General features: G+C 53.5%; 5 protein-coding genes across 5 annotated transcripts; 3 read left to right on the top strand and 2 right to left on the bottom strand.

Moving 5' to 3' along the window:
- Positions 1-312: 312 nt before the first annotated feature.
- On the top strand, positions 313-1,417 carry J4E84_001594 (uncharacterized protein; the record flags this gene model as incomplete). Its single annotated transcript, XM_049384225.1, has 2 exons — positions 313-1,082; positions 1,267-1,417. The coding sequence occupies 2 exons, from the start codon at positions 313-315 to the stop codon at positions 1,415-1,417; spliced, it is 921 nt and encodes a 306-aa protein (XP_049247581.1).
- Positions 1,418-2,917: 1,500 nt separating this feature from the next.
- On the top strand, positions 2,918-4,670 carry J4E84_001595 (uncharacterized protein; the record flags this gene model as incomplete). The annotated part of the gene is made up of 3 exons (XM_049384226.1): positions 2,918-2,920; positions 3,142-3,207; positions 3,261-4,670. The coding sequence occupies 3 exons, from the start codon at positions 2,918-2,920 to the stop codon at positions 4,668-4,670; spliced, it is 1,479 nt and encodes a 492-aa protein (XP_049247582.1).
- Positions 4,671-5,595: 925 nt separating this feature from the next.
- J4E84_001596 (uncharacterized protein) lies at positions 5,596-6,284 on the bottom strand (the record flags this gene model as incomplete). Its single annotated transcript, XM_049384227.1, has 2 exons — positions 5,596-6,128; positions 6,182-6,284. The coding sequence occupies 2 exons, from the start codon at positions 6,282-6,284 to the stop codon at positions 5,596-5,598; spliced, it is 636 nt and encodes a 211-aa protein (XP_049247583.1).
- Positions 6,285-8,396: 2,112 nt separating this feature from the next.
- On the bottom strand, positions 8,397-9,251 carry J4E84_001597 (uncharacterized protein; the record flags this gene model as incomplete). The annotated part of the gene is made up of 4 exons (XM_049384228.1): positions 8,397-8,493; positions 8,541-8,965; positions 9,021-9,111; positions 9,157-9,251. 4 exons carry the CDS (start codon positions 9,249-9,251, stop codon positions 8,397-8,399), a joined length of 708 nt encoding a protein of 235 aa, XP_049247584.1.
- Positions 9,252-9,661: 410 nt separating this feature from the next.
- On the top strand, positions 9,662-14,632 carry J4E84_001598 (uncharacterized protein; the record flags this gene model as incomplete). The annotated part of the gene is made up of 2 exons (XM_049384229.1): positions 9,662-11,235; positions 12,436-14,632. 2 exons carry the CDS (start codon positions 9,662-9,664, stop codon positions 14,630-14,632), a joined length of 3,771 nt encoding a protein of 1,256 aa, XP_049247585.1.
- Positions 14,633-14,777: the final 145 nt, after the last annotated feature.

Consider the following 14,777-nt stretch of genomic DNA (forward strand, 5'->3'; position numbering starts at 1 on the left):
TTGCTGGGTCGCATCGCTTTGCTACCACTACACCCTCACACCTGTCGCCTGTCACCTGTCACGCAGCGTAGCCTACCACACGATGCGGTTCTTCTCGCGGCTGCACTTATGTGCTGCCCTTGCCATTCTCATGATCTTGTACTTTACCTGGGTACATTCCGCCAATTTCGAAGACACCGTCAACACCGTATGGCGCGGTAACGCGCACCGCATAGTAGTCTTCGGCAACGATTGGTCCGACACAGGAAGCTACCGCGTCTCTTCACCCGTGCTATCTGCAGTCGTAGCCCGCGACGCAGATCGAGGCGACCTATGGGTGGAAACGCTTTGCAAAGAGGTTCGTCAGAGTCATGCCCTCATGCAAATACACAGTTTAACACACTCCAGCTCGCATGTGACACGATTGACAACTTCGCCCACTCCAAGCCAGCCGCGGCTGCACACATCGGATCGCTAGTCGACGCAAACGTCCACACGGAAACGAAAGGCGCGGGAAGCAACGAGACAACCGTCACGTCGTTTGACTTCAAGACACAAATGGAACAGTACGTCGCCTACGACAAGGGGCGACGAGTCATCCCCGAACGCCTGCGGAAAGGAGACGAATGGACTTTCTTCACGGTCTTCTTCGGCTTGTGGGATCTGCTCGAATACTCTACGTTGGAGAAGCCTGTGGCCATGTCCGCGGTGGACAAGAGCATCGAGTCGCTCTTCCACAGTCTCGACATCCTGGCCGAACACGCAGCCCACCCGCCCAACGTCGTCATACCCAAAATGATCGACGCGTCTTTCCTCCCGCAATTCCAAGTACAAAAGAAAGCCATGCGGGAAGCCGATTTCGCGGTGACTCAGCACCGAATGGTGTTTCTATGGTCATACTGGAACACAGTCTTAGTTCGGAAAGCTGCAGAATGGAAAAACGGCGCCATCTACATGCCTGAGCCGAATGCTATCATCATGAACGAAGTCCGTGCCAAACAACTGCACTCGCGACAGATCTCCGATGCGACCGGTGTTGGGGCTCAGGCACCGCTTTTCGAACACGTTGATACGCCCTGCTTGGATGCTGTAAGGGGGAGTGGGTTGGTTAAATGCTCGGCCCCGACTGAGCACTTGTTTTGGTAAGTCATGAGTCCGGCCCTCGATCATTTGATACATCCACTGCTTTCACGCTCCTTTCAAGCCACAAATCATAGGCACAACACAAACGCTTTGTCTCTGTTTCAAGCTAACGAGTTGATGTGATAGGGATAATATTCAGCTCAGTGGGCCGGCTCATGAACTCATTGGCAAACATGCCGCGAACTTGGTACGCGGGAATCGGAGCATTAATGCTGTGCGTGAAAAGAGTGAGGAAGAGAAGAAGCAGGAAGATGAGCGAGTGCAGTTTAAGCTCAAGTTTCCTCCAGGGTATTAGCACAAGACAATGTCTGGAACTCGGCCGAGGCTGAACGGAGCTTCCTGCTTCCCCGCGACACGGACACGGACGTAGGAAAGAGATACAGATCGGAGAAGCAGGAAGGAGCGAGCTTTGACCTCAAGTTTCTTCCGGGATACTATCACAGGTCATTAAGAAAGTGTCTGAGACCTCGCCAACAGAACGAAGTTTCCCTCGGGTTGTCAGCACAAGTTGTCAAAGACACTGTTTGGAACTTGGCCATGGCTGAGAAGAGCTTCGTGGAACTACATGGTCACCCGCGACACGGGGTAAAATGCGCCTCGCTACAACCAGGACGGCATATGGTGGCAAGGCGCAGTATGACTGCATCTTTTTCAAGAGTGAGCCACAGTCATTGTCATGAAAGAGAATGTTGTATTGTTGGCGAGGACTGGGGAAGTGGGGAGGGTGGAGGGGAGGCGGAAATCTCTGAGGTCTATTGCCTCCCTGGCTCGCGCCCGTCTTTCGATGCTTTGACTGCATACACCATCAGTCGTAATAGGGGAGACTATCGTCTACAGCTTCGCTTCTGAGCTGAGCCACAGCCGTTGCGATGCGGCACTGCAATGCGGGAAGGTGTTGCATTGTTGGCGCCCCTTGCATAAGCCGCGCATCAAAGTACCACTCCAATGACGAACGCGAGACAAGACCAGGCCCTGGTCTGAGACAAAGCCCCGGCTCTTATTTGCATAGCTGACGCAGGAATGTACATGTCTCGCGGTTGGTGGAAGCTCGTCTTGGCACGCTCCCGAAGTAGTAGAACAAAGAAACCGCCAGCGCAGATCGGCTGCATATGACTGGAACAATCATTTTACTGGATCACGGCTGCTACCATCGTCAAAGCGTCAAAGATCCAACTCTAGCTACCGGATAATGCATTCAAAGATACGGACATGTTGTTAATGGTTCGTTACCAACGCGGCTGTTCCCTCCCTTCGTGTCCGACCGAGGACAATGAACCGTGCCTTCTTCCATCGGAGTCATTAGGTCAGCTCCCGCGTCTCTAGAAATCGAAAATGCTAGCCAGTCGAGTGTTGCCACCGATTGTTTGGACTTTGACTCCTTCTTCTCCCCATTCTCCGCCTGTCGCTAGCTTCTTTCACGTGCCGAGGCGGTACGTCAAGACAAACATGCAGAATGGTGATGCCTCCCCAGTGTCTCCGATGGACGATTCGAAGCCTTCGAGAAACTTGCGCAAGAGCAGTCGGATCAACGAGACGCGTCCAGCTTCCACTTCTAGTCCTACTGCTGAGCGTACTAAGAGGGACGAGCCGCCAGCCTCTCCTGCTTTGTCGTCTCCGAGGACTACAAGGAAAAGACCTTCGCCGCTGATTGAGATTGACGGGGCCGACGACTTGATCAGTCCCTCTGACGATAAACCTCCCCCGAGTGCTTCATCCGCTACAGCTGGCGGCGAGCCAGACTTCTCAGGGCATGTTTGCTTGTGTCAGCCAGAGCCGAAAATACCGCGTCCGCGAAATGGTAAGTCGATATTATCTTCCTTGGTCTTGGATGTACGTCACTTTCCTAATCGGAGCATTTGACTCGGATTTGACTCAGAACAAAGACACCCATCATTGTTTGCGGTCATTCTTGCGCAGCCTGCTGACTATTGCCCTGTAGCTTTTATTCTTTATCGACAGCACCACCAGCAGGCCATTACCGCTCGTAATCCGGGTCTAAACAATCCTGACATCTCAAAGATTATCGGTGAACAGTGGAAGGCTGAGGGTGAAGAGCAGAAGAAGGTTTGGCAAGACCTTGCGCAGGTTAGTGGCCCTTGGCACCTTACCCTCCATTGTCTTTGTTAATGTGAAGTCAGGAAGAGAAGGCTAGGCACCAGGAACAATACCCCGACTATCGCTACCAACCGCGTCGTCTTGGCAAACCTGGGTCGTCACCGTTGAACCCTACTGGCCAGCATACGACAGTTGACAAGTACCGTTGTCACAAGTGTGGTGGCCGCAGTCTGAGAACACCTACCAGTCCTTTCCTCGACGCCTCTGGCACCCCAACTCTGCCGCCTCCTAACATCTCGGAAGGCCTCACGCCAACAACTCGTTACCTACCCGTGATGAGTAACCTTAGCCTTGAGTCGCCCGGTCATCGCCGAGGCCCCATTCCACCAAGCCTCAGTAACATTCAGCTCAATCCGACCATGCGTGGAGACACGATGATGTATAGCCCTTTGACGCCGAACAAGAAGCGCCGCTTCGACCAAGGGCCTCCGCCAACGAGTAACGGTCGTAGACCAGACGGATCGCACAACGGCCCGATCCAGCAATACGCTGTCTATCGACGCGAGTCTTTGCCGCCCATCCATGTGACGCCACACAGTGCGACGATGCCTCCTCCGAGAACCCCTCGCGAGATGCGCCATCAGTCAATGGTTGAGCTAGGATCTCTACAGTCCGATGGCAGTCCCAAGAGCGTAGAAGAAGTTCTCAGTGCTTTCCCATACCCCAATAAGATCAAACTCCTCGGACGTATAACGCCTCCCTATCAGTACAAAGAGCCTGGTTCCGCCAGCCCATCCTACCGCGCCAATCGCGGTGCCATCATTGCGATCGAAGGCGACGACCCAGCTGCCGTCAAAGAACTCACAGAATGGCTCAACGAATACCTCATCAAGCAAAAAGAATACAGTCCCCAAATCGCCGAGCCACCGCAAGCCCCCACCAACAACGCCGACAAAGAAGTTACCTTCGAAAACTACCTCGACCTAATCAAAGAATGGCACGCCAAGAGCAAAGAAATGATCAAATACATCACCACCACACCCACTTCCCCCACAGACACCCCGTCACCCAACAACAGCGACACAATCATCGTCTCCACAAAAGACACCCGCAAAGACTCCGCCACACCCCCCGACTCCCCCTCCCACTCCCTTTCTTCCACCTCCCCCACCATCAAACCCGTAATCCTGCTCCCAACCTTCCAACTCGCCGCCTCCATCGCCTACGCCTCCCGCATCCCCATCCAAGATGCCTACAGCCCAACCGACCACTGGCAGTGGATGGCGACGCTGTGGCGCGGCACCGTAGGACCCGATTTGACGTTGTATGTGAAGAGCTTTGATCCGAAGGAGGGGCAGGTGGGGCTGAAACCGGAGATGGACGAAGGGGTTAGGTGTTTGAGTGTTTGGAAGGCGTGTGGACCTGGTGGCAGGTTTGCGGATGCGGATTTGAGGAGGGTGGGGTTTGAGGTGGGTGAGTGGGTTAAGGGTTAGTGTGGTGTGGGAGAGTGGTAGGACTGGGTGTTTTCTATTTCTCTGGGGTTCTTCTTTATTTCTTAGTCTTCTATCTTTCGGAGGAGAGGCGTATTTGGTGTGACGGTCATGTGTTTGGTGTAGTTTGATGTGGTTTGGTGCTGGTACGGTCCTTACACAAAGTAGATCACGATGATAGAATCTTCAACTTATAGATAAAGAAATGATATATAACTTGATACACGAGGAGGACTGTTAGGATCAAACCAAACATCCCTCTCATCCTTCCATCAAGCCTTTGATAAACAGCGGGGCGACCCCAAGTCATTATATCTGATCCCTCGCGTGGAAAACGGCTCGACCGAAGCTTGCTTGGACAAGATTCTGTATATTCACTTCACTTCATCAGTACCTAAGTATCATATTACCTTGCCCATTTCGAGCAGCCATTTCCCAGCGAGAGGTGCGAAACTTGAATGTAGTCTAATCTATCAACAGTCAAACTCCCTCCCCCGGACTATCGGCGGCACCCATTCGCTCCACTCTTTACAATGGATGACATGGCTTTTCTTCTCGCTCAGGACAACTCCAGCTCTCCTCCCCTATCTTTACCATCAACACCAGCACCATCAAGCAAAACAACACTCCTGATAGAACAGAAGAGAGGACGTCCACCACGACCCACCCGTGACGGTGCTATGGGGGTGTAAATGGAAGTTGCTCTGTGCTTGCGTTGAGCGTGTCAAGAGGGTTGGTGAAGTACTTCTTCCGCGCCTAGCATGGCGTTGAGTGAGGATCCGCTCGTGGAAAGATGGCAATGCAATATCTACGCGTGTGCAAGTAAAGTGTAATTCTCATGTCTTTTCATTGTCCCAGGGACTCTTGTACTCGTTACTCTATTCTACCCCCAACCTCTCTACTCCAACCCATGTTGACATCCAACATCTTAGTTGCACCTTCCCCACTTGCTCTGGCACCAGTTGGCCTTTCCGCAGAAGTCCTCACCAGAGCCACAGAAGTTGGAACCAGAGCAGCAGAGGTTGTTACCACACTTCTTGTTAACAATAGGACCGCACGTCTCGCCCTCACCCGAAGTGCCCTTGGGCGCAGTAGGCTCAGCAGGCGCCTTCTGGTTGTCGCACTTTCCGAAGCCGGCCTGGCAGCCGTCGCCGCAGTACAGGTTCTGGTCCTGAATATCGTTCTTGGGGCCGCAGTGGCCGGCGGATGAGCAGCAGCGGTAGAAGAAGCCGTTGGCTCCGGCGCCGGGGCAGGTGACGCCGCCTTGGGCGTGGCCGCAGACGTCGATCTCGGGGACGGCGGTGGGGAAGGTGGTTGCGGGTGAGGTGGCTTGCTTGGTCGCCGAGGTCTTCATCGTGGTTGGGGTGGGCTTGCAGGATGAGGAGGCGCCGGAGAAGGGGTGCATGCAGTTCTTTGCGTCGCAGTGGGCGGGGGTGGTTCCGCACCAGCCGTACTGGGAGCCTGTGATGCATTGTGAGCAAGAATTCGAAGATAGGAGGGTGTTGTAGACTTACAGCACTCGTTGGCAGCGCACTTGGCGTTTCCATTCTGGGGTCCGCAGTTACCAGCAAAGGCAACCGAGACCAGCGAGAGGAGGGCGAAAGCTGAGAAGCGCATCTTGATTATGATTATTCTATGTCGAAATAATTGACGTGTAGAAAGCGAGTGGACTGTCGAAACGATAAAGAGTCGACGAAAAGATGCGTGAATTAGACAGACGACCTTGACGATAGATAGTGAAGAAACGAAACCCACAGATAGCAGCGAGCTCAGCTCTTTAACAACAGCCCCTCTCGTATTGACCCATGGCCCACGCACCCAATAAACACCGTCCGCCCTACCGCGCTCGTACATCTCCACATGGACTGACGCTGTCCGCAAGCCCTAGGCCCGCGCTACGAGACCGCCAGCGCTGAGGCGCATGTCAAATACGGCCGCTCGTGCCTGAACGCACGGATGCGACGTCTCCCCAAAGCGTGCAGGTTCGGAAATTTACCAATGGCAAGTTTCGGCCAGACTGATCGGGAAGGCCGGCATCCTTCACACGAGGTTTAAGGTGCTGATTACATCGTGATTGCGGGTTCGCTTGTTGATCGTTATGTCGCGGAAGATCTACTGGATCGTCGCCGAACGACAGCGTCATGGAAACCCAATTCTCGTTAACCGTTGAACGCGAAAAAGAGTTACTTTCCATGCTAACCAGACGGCGGGTTTGGAAGATTTGCGACGAGTGGGAACAGTCGAGGGGATCAGCCCTAAGGAATCAAGCATCTCGCTAAATGCTGACTAGCTGGGCCGGACTCGACGCAACCCCTGACTCTCTCTCCTATGCCGTGGTACAAAGCTTTGAGGCGTGAGCTTAGCAGGCAGGCGAGTCCCAGCTGGAATGTTGGATAGTCCGTACGAATAGCCCAGCCCGTGCAACCCGTTGGCATTTTGTGACGTTGTTGGACGCCTGAATGGGACGTTGGCCGAGTGTAGCTGGTAGCGAGCTCCAAATATAGCTATCGATAGGAGGCCGCATCGAGATGGGGTTGCAGAGAGCTCGGCATCAAGAAAAAGCAGAGTTGCTGGGCTCAGGTGAGCAATGCGATGCTTGGTAGTCTCCTAAGATGCATTGGAGAGTGCGCGCGTCATTGAATACGCGCGGTAGGAGCGCACATGATGCAGTGTCACGACAAAAGTGGGATGATGGATTGAAGTCGCGGTACTGTAATATTGTGGTAGGGGCATCGTAGCCGAGGCCCAGAGCCGCGTCTCTTAGATGCGGTAAGCACCACATCACGGATGTATACAAGCAGAGGTCTGCAAGTCTCTCCAGCAATAAAACCTACTTGCACACCGCGTTTGTGATACCATATTCTTCTGCTCAGTGCAATCCAAAACAAAATGAATCTCGTTCTCTTACACGCGGCCTTATGCTTTTAAAGTTCTTGAACAGCGGTACATTCCAGCGCACATGCCCATCCAAAAACTCAACCCAGCATCTCCATCTTGGCCCCTCATGCCATGCCTCAACACCCCCTCTTTCCTTACCCAAAAACCAGCAAAAAAGAATGTATTTTCCGACACCGGGAATCTGATTAATCGTTAGAACCATGCTTCGAAGTCATGTTGCTGCGATGCGAACTTACCGAACCCGGGCCTTGCCGGCACTGTACAGTGAACTGACTCTGCGAGATGAGAGCGGCAAATCCTAGCCACTAGACCATATCGGAAATTGATGGAAGGATGTGAAGTTAGAACAGATAGATTGTTAGTGGTTGGGGTTGTGGTGGTGAAGTTTGTAAAATTTGTTCGTCGCCCCACCCATCACCAACGAACATGAGGTTAGCGGGACAAACCAAGAGTATGACTGGTTTGAAAAGATGGAGGCGGGGTAAATGTATTTAGTATCTGGTTTATAATATGGGGTTACGTGGAGGTCATAACGAACTGGCAGATCCGAGTATACGGCTATGGCTGGGCCTATCAAGCAGTCTGAACAACGCGACTACAAAGCTAGAGCATAAAAAAATGCTGCAGTTCATATATACGTTATGCCAAGTCATTCTACGATATGTCTGCCATCATTGTATCAACCTAATAATCTCCATGCCACTCCGTCTCGTCATGCGGTTTGAGTACCGTATCGCGCTTGTACCACGCAAACCAAGCAATGGCCAGTGTGATTATGAGTACCAGGGCCGTCGTCGCTTCGGTCGACATGAGCGGGGTCGATTGAGAAAGTCAGAGCTCGGACTTGTCGCCGAGGGCAGGTATTTGCTGGTTGAGGTAGGACTCGAGGTGATCGATCTCATCTGGGTCGGCGGAGTGCACGAGGTTCCTGCGCCTTGTCAGTACTCTCCCTATCACCCTACGCGCCTAACGTACTTGTAAGTCCTAAAGTCGACCTTGAACCCGTGCTTCTCGAGCTCCTCTGCGCTCAGCTTGCCCCACTTGTGCGCAACCACTTGGTCAGCATCGCCGTGGCCCATGAAGATGGGCGTCTTCTGATTGGGGTTCTCGGTCGGCATCATGTCCTTGATCTTCTTCTGAAGAAGGAGATAGCAGCTAAGGCCGAAGATGCCTCCGAGTTGCTCCTTGTATGTCACACCGGACAGCAGTGACATGGCGCCTCCTTGCGAGAAGCCTCCAACGACTACGCGGTTGGCGGGTATGCCCTTTGCGACTTCTTGGTCGATAAGGGAGTGGAAGTATTTCTGGGACTCGATGATGCCCTTTTCGTCTTCGTCGCGGTCGTCGAGCGTGCTGAGCGACTTGATGTCGTACCATCCTGGCATGCTCATGCCCATGTTCTGTGTCGCGTATCAGCGATGTGCCGTGTGTTTGCGTCGGACTTGGTCAACGAACCAGAGTGATCGGGATGTTTGGCGCATTGGGGAAGATGAAGGAGACTTCCTCGAACTTGCTACGTCTGCGCCAGTTCTCCGCGAGGAATATCCTACGCTGGTCAGATATACACATGCATAACGTCGAGTCTCCTTACCAGCCAGCCCCGCTGTCACCCAGTCCATGCGCCACGATGACAGTGGCCGTGTGTCGCTTGAGCGCAGGAACAACCAGCGGCGCCTTGTGAGCCATGATGAGCTTAGTCTGAAGGCGTTCAAGAGGTATCGATAGTGTCGATAGACGTGGGGTAGCTCTGATCAGAGGTGACGGACTCCCGACAAAGTGGACCTCGGCGCGTCCTCGTCATGCGCGCTAAGGCAGGGACAAGGGCCAAAGCTCCAATCATCGTCATCGACGTCATGATACCTGCCTTCACCATTCACGCGTAGTTTCCCCTTTCCGGCCACTCACCCTTCACTTTTCGAGGTTTGCAGCTCACGAGATACCTCAAGTGATCCCGTTCTATCACCCGTCTTCAATTCGTTTGCTCAGCACATCTCCTCACCATTGCATTCAAACTTCCTTACAAGCAACTCCTGGCATTGCGCCCAAGCCCATTGACGATCTCATCGAATCGACTTGCCATCTCCACTATACCAAGCATGGCACGAGCAACCAGGAGCTCCGCCAGGGCCGATGCCGTGCAAGCGCCAGCCATTGGCCAAGAACCAGTACAACTCTCGAGTCCACCGACTACCCCAGAGGCGCGCAATGGACGAAAGAGGAAAGCAGTCAAGGTTGAAGAATCGCCAGACGCGACCTCCAAGAAAGCACCCATCACACCAAAGAGCAACAAGCGTGCAAAGAAGGCGGCCGTGAAGCAGGAGGACATCAACGAACTCCCGCACAACCTTGGTGCTATTCCTTCCCTCCCAGTCAAGAGTGAGGAGGAACAGAGCAAGCCCTCGGCCAAGAAGCCTAGGAAGTCTGCAAAGACAGCCAAGCCGAAGAAAGAGGAAGTCGATGACCTCGTTGCCAAAGCGACTGCCACCACCGACGCGTCGCCGAAGAAGAAGAGCAAGGCCAAGACAGGTGGCTATGGCCTTACTCCAGGCCAGACACCATACCCGAACTACCCTCATCCTACAGCCGAAGAATGCGAAGAGGTCACACGTCTCCTTTCGAAAGTTCACGGCAAGGTCGAAGCACCCAAGACAATCCCCGCGCCTTCTCTTGAAGTCTCCGGTTGTGGAGAAGTACCATCCGTCCTCGATGCCCTCATTCGAACGCGTCTTTCGGCAGCGACGTCCGGCACCAACTCATCTCGCGCATTCGCTGGTCTCGTCGCCAAGTTTGGCATTCTCCAAGAAGGCGTTGGCAAAGGCAGTGTAGACTGGAACAAAGTGCGACAAGCAGACCAGAAGGAGATCTTCGAGGCCATCAAGAGCGGCGGACTCGCAGACGTGAAGAGCAAAGACATCAAGAAGATCCTGCAAATGGTCTGGGAAGAGAACCAGGCGCGGCGCGACGAGCTGTTGTCTTCATCAGACAAAGCCCCTGGCTCCGCGAACGAGGCCGAAGGCGAGAAACACGCAGAGGTCGAGAAGGCAGATCAGAACATCGTCTCACTCGACCACCTGCACCTCCTCTCCAACGACGACGCCTTCAACGCACTAACAAAGTACCCCGGCATCGGCCCCAAAACCGCATCCTGCGTCCTCCTCTTCTGCCTCCAACGCCCCTCCTTCGCCGTCGACACCCACGTCTTTCGCCTGTGTAAATGGCTAGGCTGGGTGCCTCCCCCAGGCGACCCCGCAGGCCTCGCACCCGGCGCAAAAGGCACCTTCGCAGGCGCAAACCGCAACTCAACGTACGCGCACTGCGAAGTCAGAGTTCCGGACCACCTCAAGTACCCGCTTCACCAACTGCTTATCAAACATGGAAAGAGCTGTCCGAGGTGTCGCGCGATAACAGGTGAAAGCAGTGAGGGGTGGGATGAGGGCTGTCCAATTGATCATCTTGTTCAGAGGACTGGTGGAAGGAAGGAGGGTGGCGGTAGTCCTGTTAAGGAAGCTGGGGGTAGTGCGAAGAAGAGCAAGAGCAAGAAGAAGGTTGTGGAGGAGTATGAGAGTGATGCGGTGAGTAGTGGGTTGAGCGACGCGGAGAGCGATGTGTTGAGCGATGTGGTCAGTGATGCGGAGGTGGAGGAGTCAGAAGAGGAGGTTGAAGCGTCTGAGTGAAGGGGACGAGTCTATTTTGCGTCATATTAGGGCATTTATCTCGGTACCTAACGGTTAGGCCAGGGGCCGCCAGTCATTTCCTTCATATGTATACTATCTCCTCATATATTTACAAATCTAGCATACATACATTATATCCTAATCTTTCTCTCAGTGCCTCGATATTCGGAATTCTGGAGGAGACAGAGAAGGATAGGGATAGAGCTTGGTGGAATGTTAAGAGTGGTATTTGGTTTAATTCTTAAGGTGTATTTCCTGCGATTTGAGATTTGTGTCAGCGTCTAGACATGACTAATGAGATACGATGACATCAATGCGTTTACAATTTCTCATGAGAGATAAGAGGTAATCTGCAGACTTCGAGAGTAAGATTAGTGAAGCAGACGCGAAAGTAGCGGATATAGTAGTATCTTTTGCACTACTTCATTTGCCCAGCAAGCACATCAAGTACTCAGCACACCAAGTACTCGACACCAACATCATTTTATAGCACATGGCATCGTCGCAAGCAATCATGTGAAATTCTTACCGAGAGAATCTAGGAACGTGACAAGGCGGTAACGTTGGCGGTTGAACTGCGGCTGAGGCGGATGACGTTAGCGCGGTTAGGCTCCTCGGGGCGAGCATGCAACAAAGCCGAGAACGGGTCATAGCGCGGCTTTCACATGATGGCAGCGCACGCACGCTTCCTCCACAAACCTGTCACATGCTCGACGCTCACCCAACCACACAGCCTCAAACCAGCTAATGCGCCGCCGCTTGTCGACGGGCTGAACGGCTATTCCTGTAGTCATGGACAAACCACGCAGGACGGCTGACTTGGCCTTCCCCCATTTCCACGCCTTTCCCCGTTACCCCAGACGGATCCACACCGGGTTTGACATTGCGACGTGACATTCACATGCTTACGAATTACAACACACGCATTACCGACATCGTAAGCCCTGCGACACCACGTGGAGACCCGACTTGACGCCTTTCATGACGCACAGGAGACCTGCGACTGTATTCACTGGGTTCGATATAGCTGTTTGTGCTGGGAGAGAGGTACAGTCATGATAGACCATGTATTGGGACGGCCGTCGGTGCAGTTCAGAAAGATACAGGTACTGGCTGTAGTGTCCTTTTGGTCGTTCTATCTCTACAGGTAAGCAAACATCAACTCTCACAACCGCATCATACTAACACACACACAGAGGCGATCGCCATGGCCCACCAATCCTTCGCCGCGTATCCGCCCTCCTCTCCAAGAAACTCACCGTCTGGCAATCCGTCCTCATAACACTGCTCTACCTCTACGTCGCGCGCAACTTCGGCAAGCTCGTTGGCCTTGAGTGTCCCGAGCCACTCGCAAGCCTGTACTCGCGTTCATACTTCCGTGCGACATGGGTTACGACTGCGCTGGACGCAGGCTTCTGGTCTGCTATGCGAATAAAACGAAAAGGTGTAAGGGATCTGCTGTCGATTGTGTTCAGCATATACTACATGATATGTGCTGAGCAGGCAGATGAGAAAGTCAGGAAGATCAGAGCGACGCTCACAGTAGACCATCTGCGCGTGGCGTGGAATAAAGGGACGACACCGTATCTGGGCGCGCTGACGAGCATGATGCGACCAAGGCTGATGGTGTATCCGCCGCGCCAGATTCGCATACCACGACCAAGGGCTAGTTCGTACAAAGAGCCAGTAACAGGTTGGCTGTACTTCAATGGGCCACGGAGCGCACTGAAGAAGCAGGACAAGGTTGTCTTGGATATCCCCGGGGGTGGTTTTGTTGCTATGAACCCAAGGAATCACGATGATAAGCTCATGGGCTGGGCTGGCAAGACGGGACTGCCTGTCCTCAGTCTAGACTACAAGAAGGCGCCTGAACACCCATATCCATACGCGCTTAACGAGTGCTACGACGTCTATCACATGATCATCGCGTCGAGAGGAACTTGCATGGGCCTGTCAGGAGAAGCAGAGCCCAAGGTCGTCGTCTCAGGCGATTCAGCTGGTGGGAACTTGGCTGTGGCCATGATACTCATGATACTTCAGAGTGGTTCCACCGAGACACGAAGATGGCAGGGCGAATCCCCTATACCACCTCCCATTGGCGTGGTGTTGATCTATCCCGCGCTCGACATGAACATTGGGAATTGGATGACGGATGAGCAAATGGCACTCATCCGCGACCGGCGCGTGAGAAAGACGAACCGACCTATCCTACGGCACAAGAGCGACGACTACCGACAGCTTGCACCGAACACACCGTATGGGTCTGATGACTCGGATAGTGAGGACGAGCGCACCAAAATGAGCATGGCCAATGGATCTGTGCCCAAAGCCAACGGCGGCGACATTACGTCTCCCCAGACCATGATCAAACTCTCCGCCGCACACACAGGTCAGGATAGCAGTACCGCCACTCTCCAGCAACCTCCCAGCCAGAAATCAAGTCTCCCACCAACACCTCTCGCAACCCAACCTCCCACTCCTGGTGCCGCTGCCCTTCCCGCACCACCCGCCACAGCCATCAAAACCCGCCTCGCAATGTCCAGCATGATATCCTACTTCAACGACCGCATCCTCACCCCCGAAATGATGCGTGCCATGATCATCCTCTACATCGGACCCCACCACCGCCCCGATTTCAGCACAGACTACCTCCTCTCCCCACTTCTTGCCCCTGAGTCCCTCTTAGCCAAGTTCCCTCGAACGTGGATGTTGACAGGAGAGCGCGATCCCCTGGTCGACGATACTGTCATCTTCGCAGGCAGATTACGTCAGGCTAAACGCGCAGAATGGGTCGCAGCGAAGGAGTTGGGACTAGACTGGGCACGAGGCAGTTTCAACGAGGAGGACAGCGTCGTAGTCGATCTCGTCCCCGGTATAAGCCACGGTTTCCTCCAATTCGTCGGCGTGTTCCCCGAAGGTTGGAAGTATATTTTCAAATGCGGAAAATGGATTACCGAAGCCTTTGAAGAGACAGACTCAAGAAGATATGGATACGATGCCGAGACACCGGGGTACACGCCTGCCGCGGGCACAACTACAAGGAGAAGAGAAGGAGGCGATTACTTCGGTACAATAGGCCTCGCAGATGCGATTGATGGTCTTACGAGTCCGAAGTTTAGTCGCAGGAGACATCATCGTAGGAGTGGGACGGCGAGTTCGGCGGATGAGGATAGACCATTGGAGATGACGGTGTTGGGCAAGGGGAGGAGGAGTCCGCAGAAAGATGGGGGTGAAGGTGTGGCTGGTGGGAGAGGGGTTGGGAGGGAGAGGGGTAGGATGAAGAGTGATAGGGGGAGGAGGAAGAGTTTGGTTAGTTTGGCGAGTGAGGATGATTTGTTGGGGAGGAGGATGAAGAGTTTGACGGGAGCGCTGGGGGGTGATGGGGTGATTTGATGGTGTTTTTGGCTCCGCAAGCACATATATCGTTTGTTTTAGTGCGTATATATTCTGAATAGAAGATGATTTTATGAGGGTTGGGTATTGTGGATCTCGTCGTGTGCTAACTCATGGCAAGGGCATCGGAATATCATCGATATGG

Source organism: Alternaria hordeiaustralica, assembly GCF_023758085.1.
Source record: "Alternaria hordeiaustralica strain BMP 2776 chromosome Unknown scaffold_2, whole genome shotgun sequence".
In the NCBI taxonomy this organism is placed as follows: domain Eukaryota; kingdom Fungi; phylum Ascomycota; class Dothideomycetes; order Pleosporales; family Pleosporaceae; genus Alternaria; species Alternaria hordeiaustralica.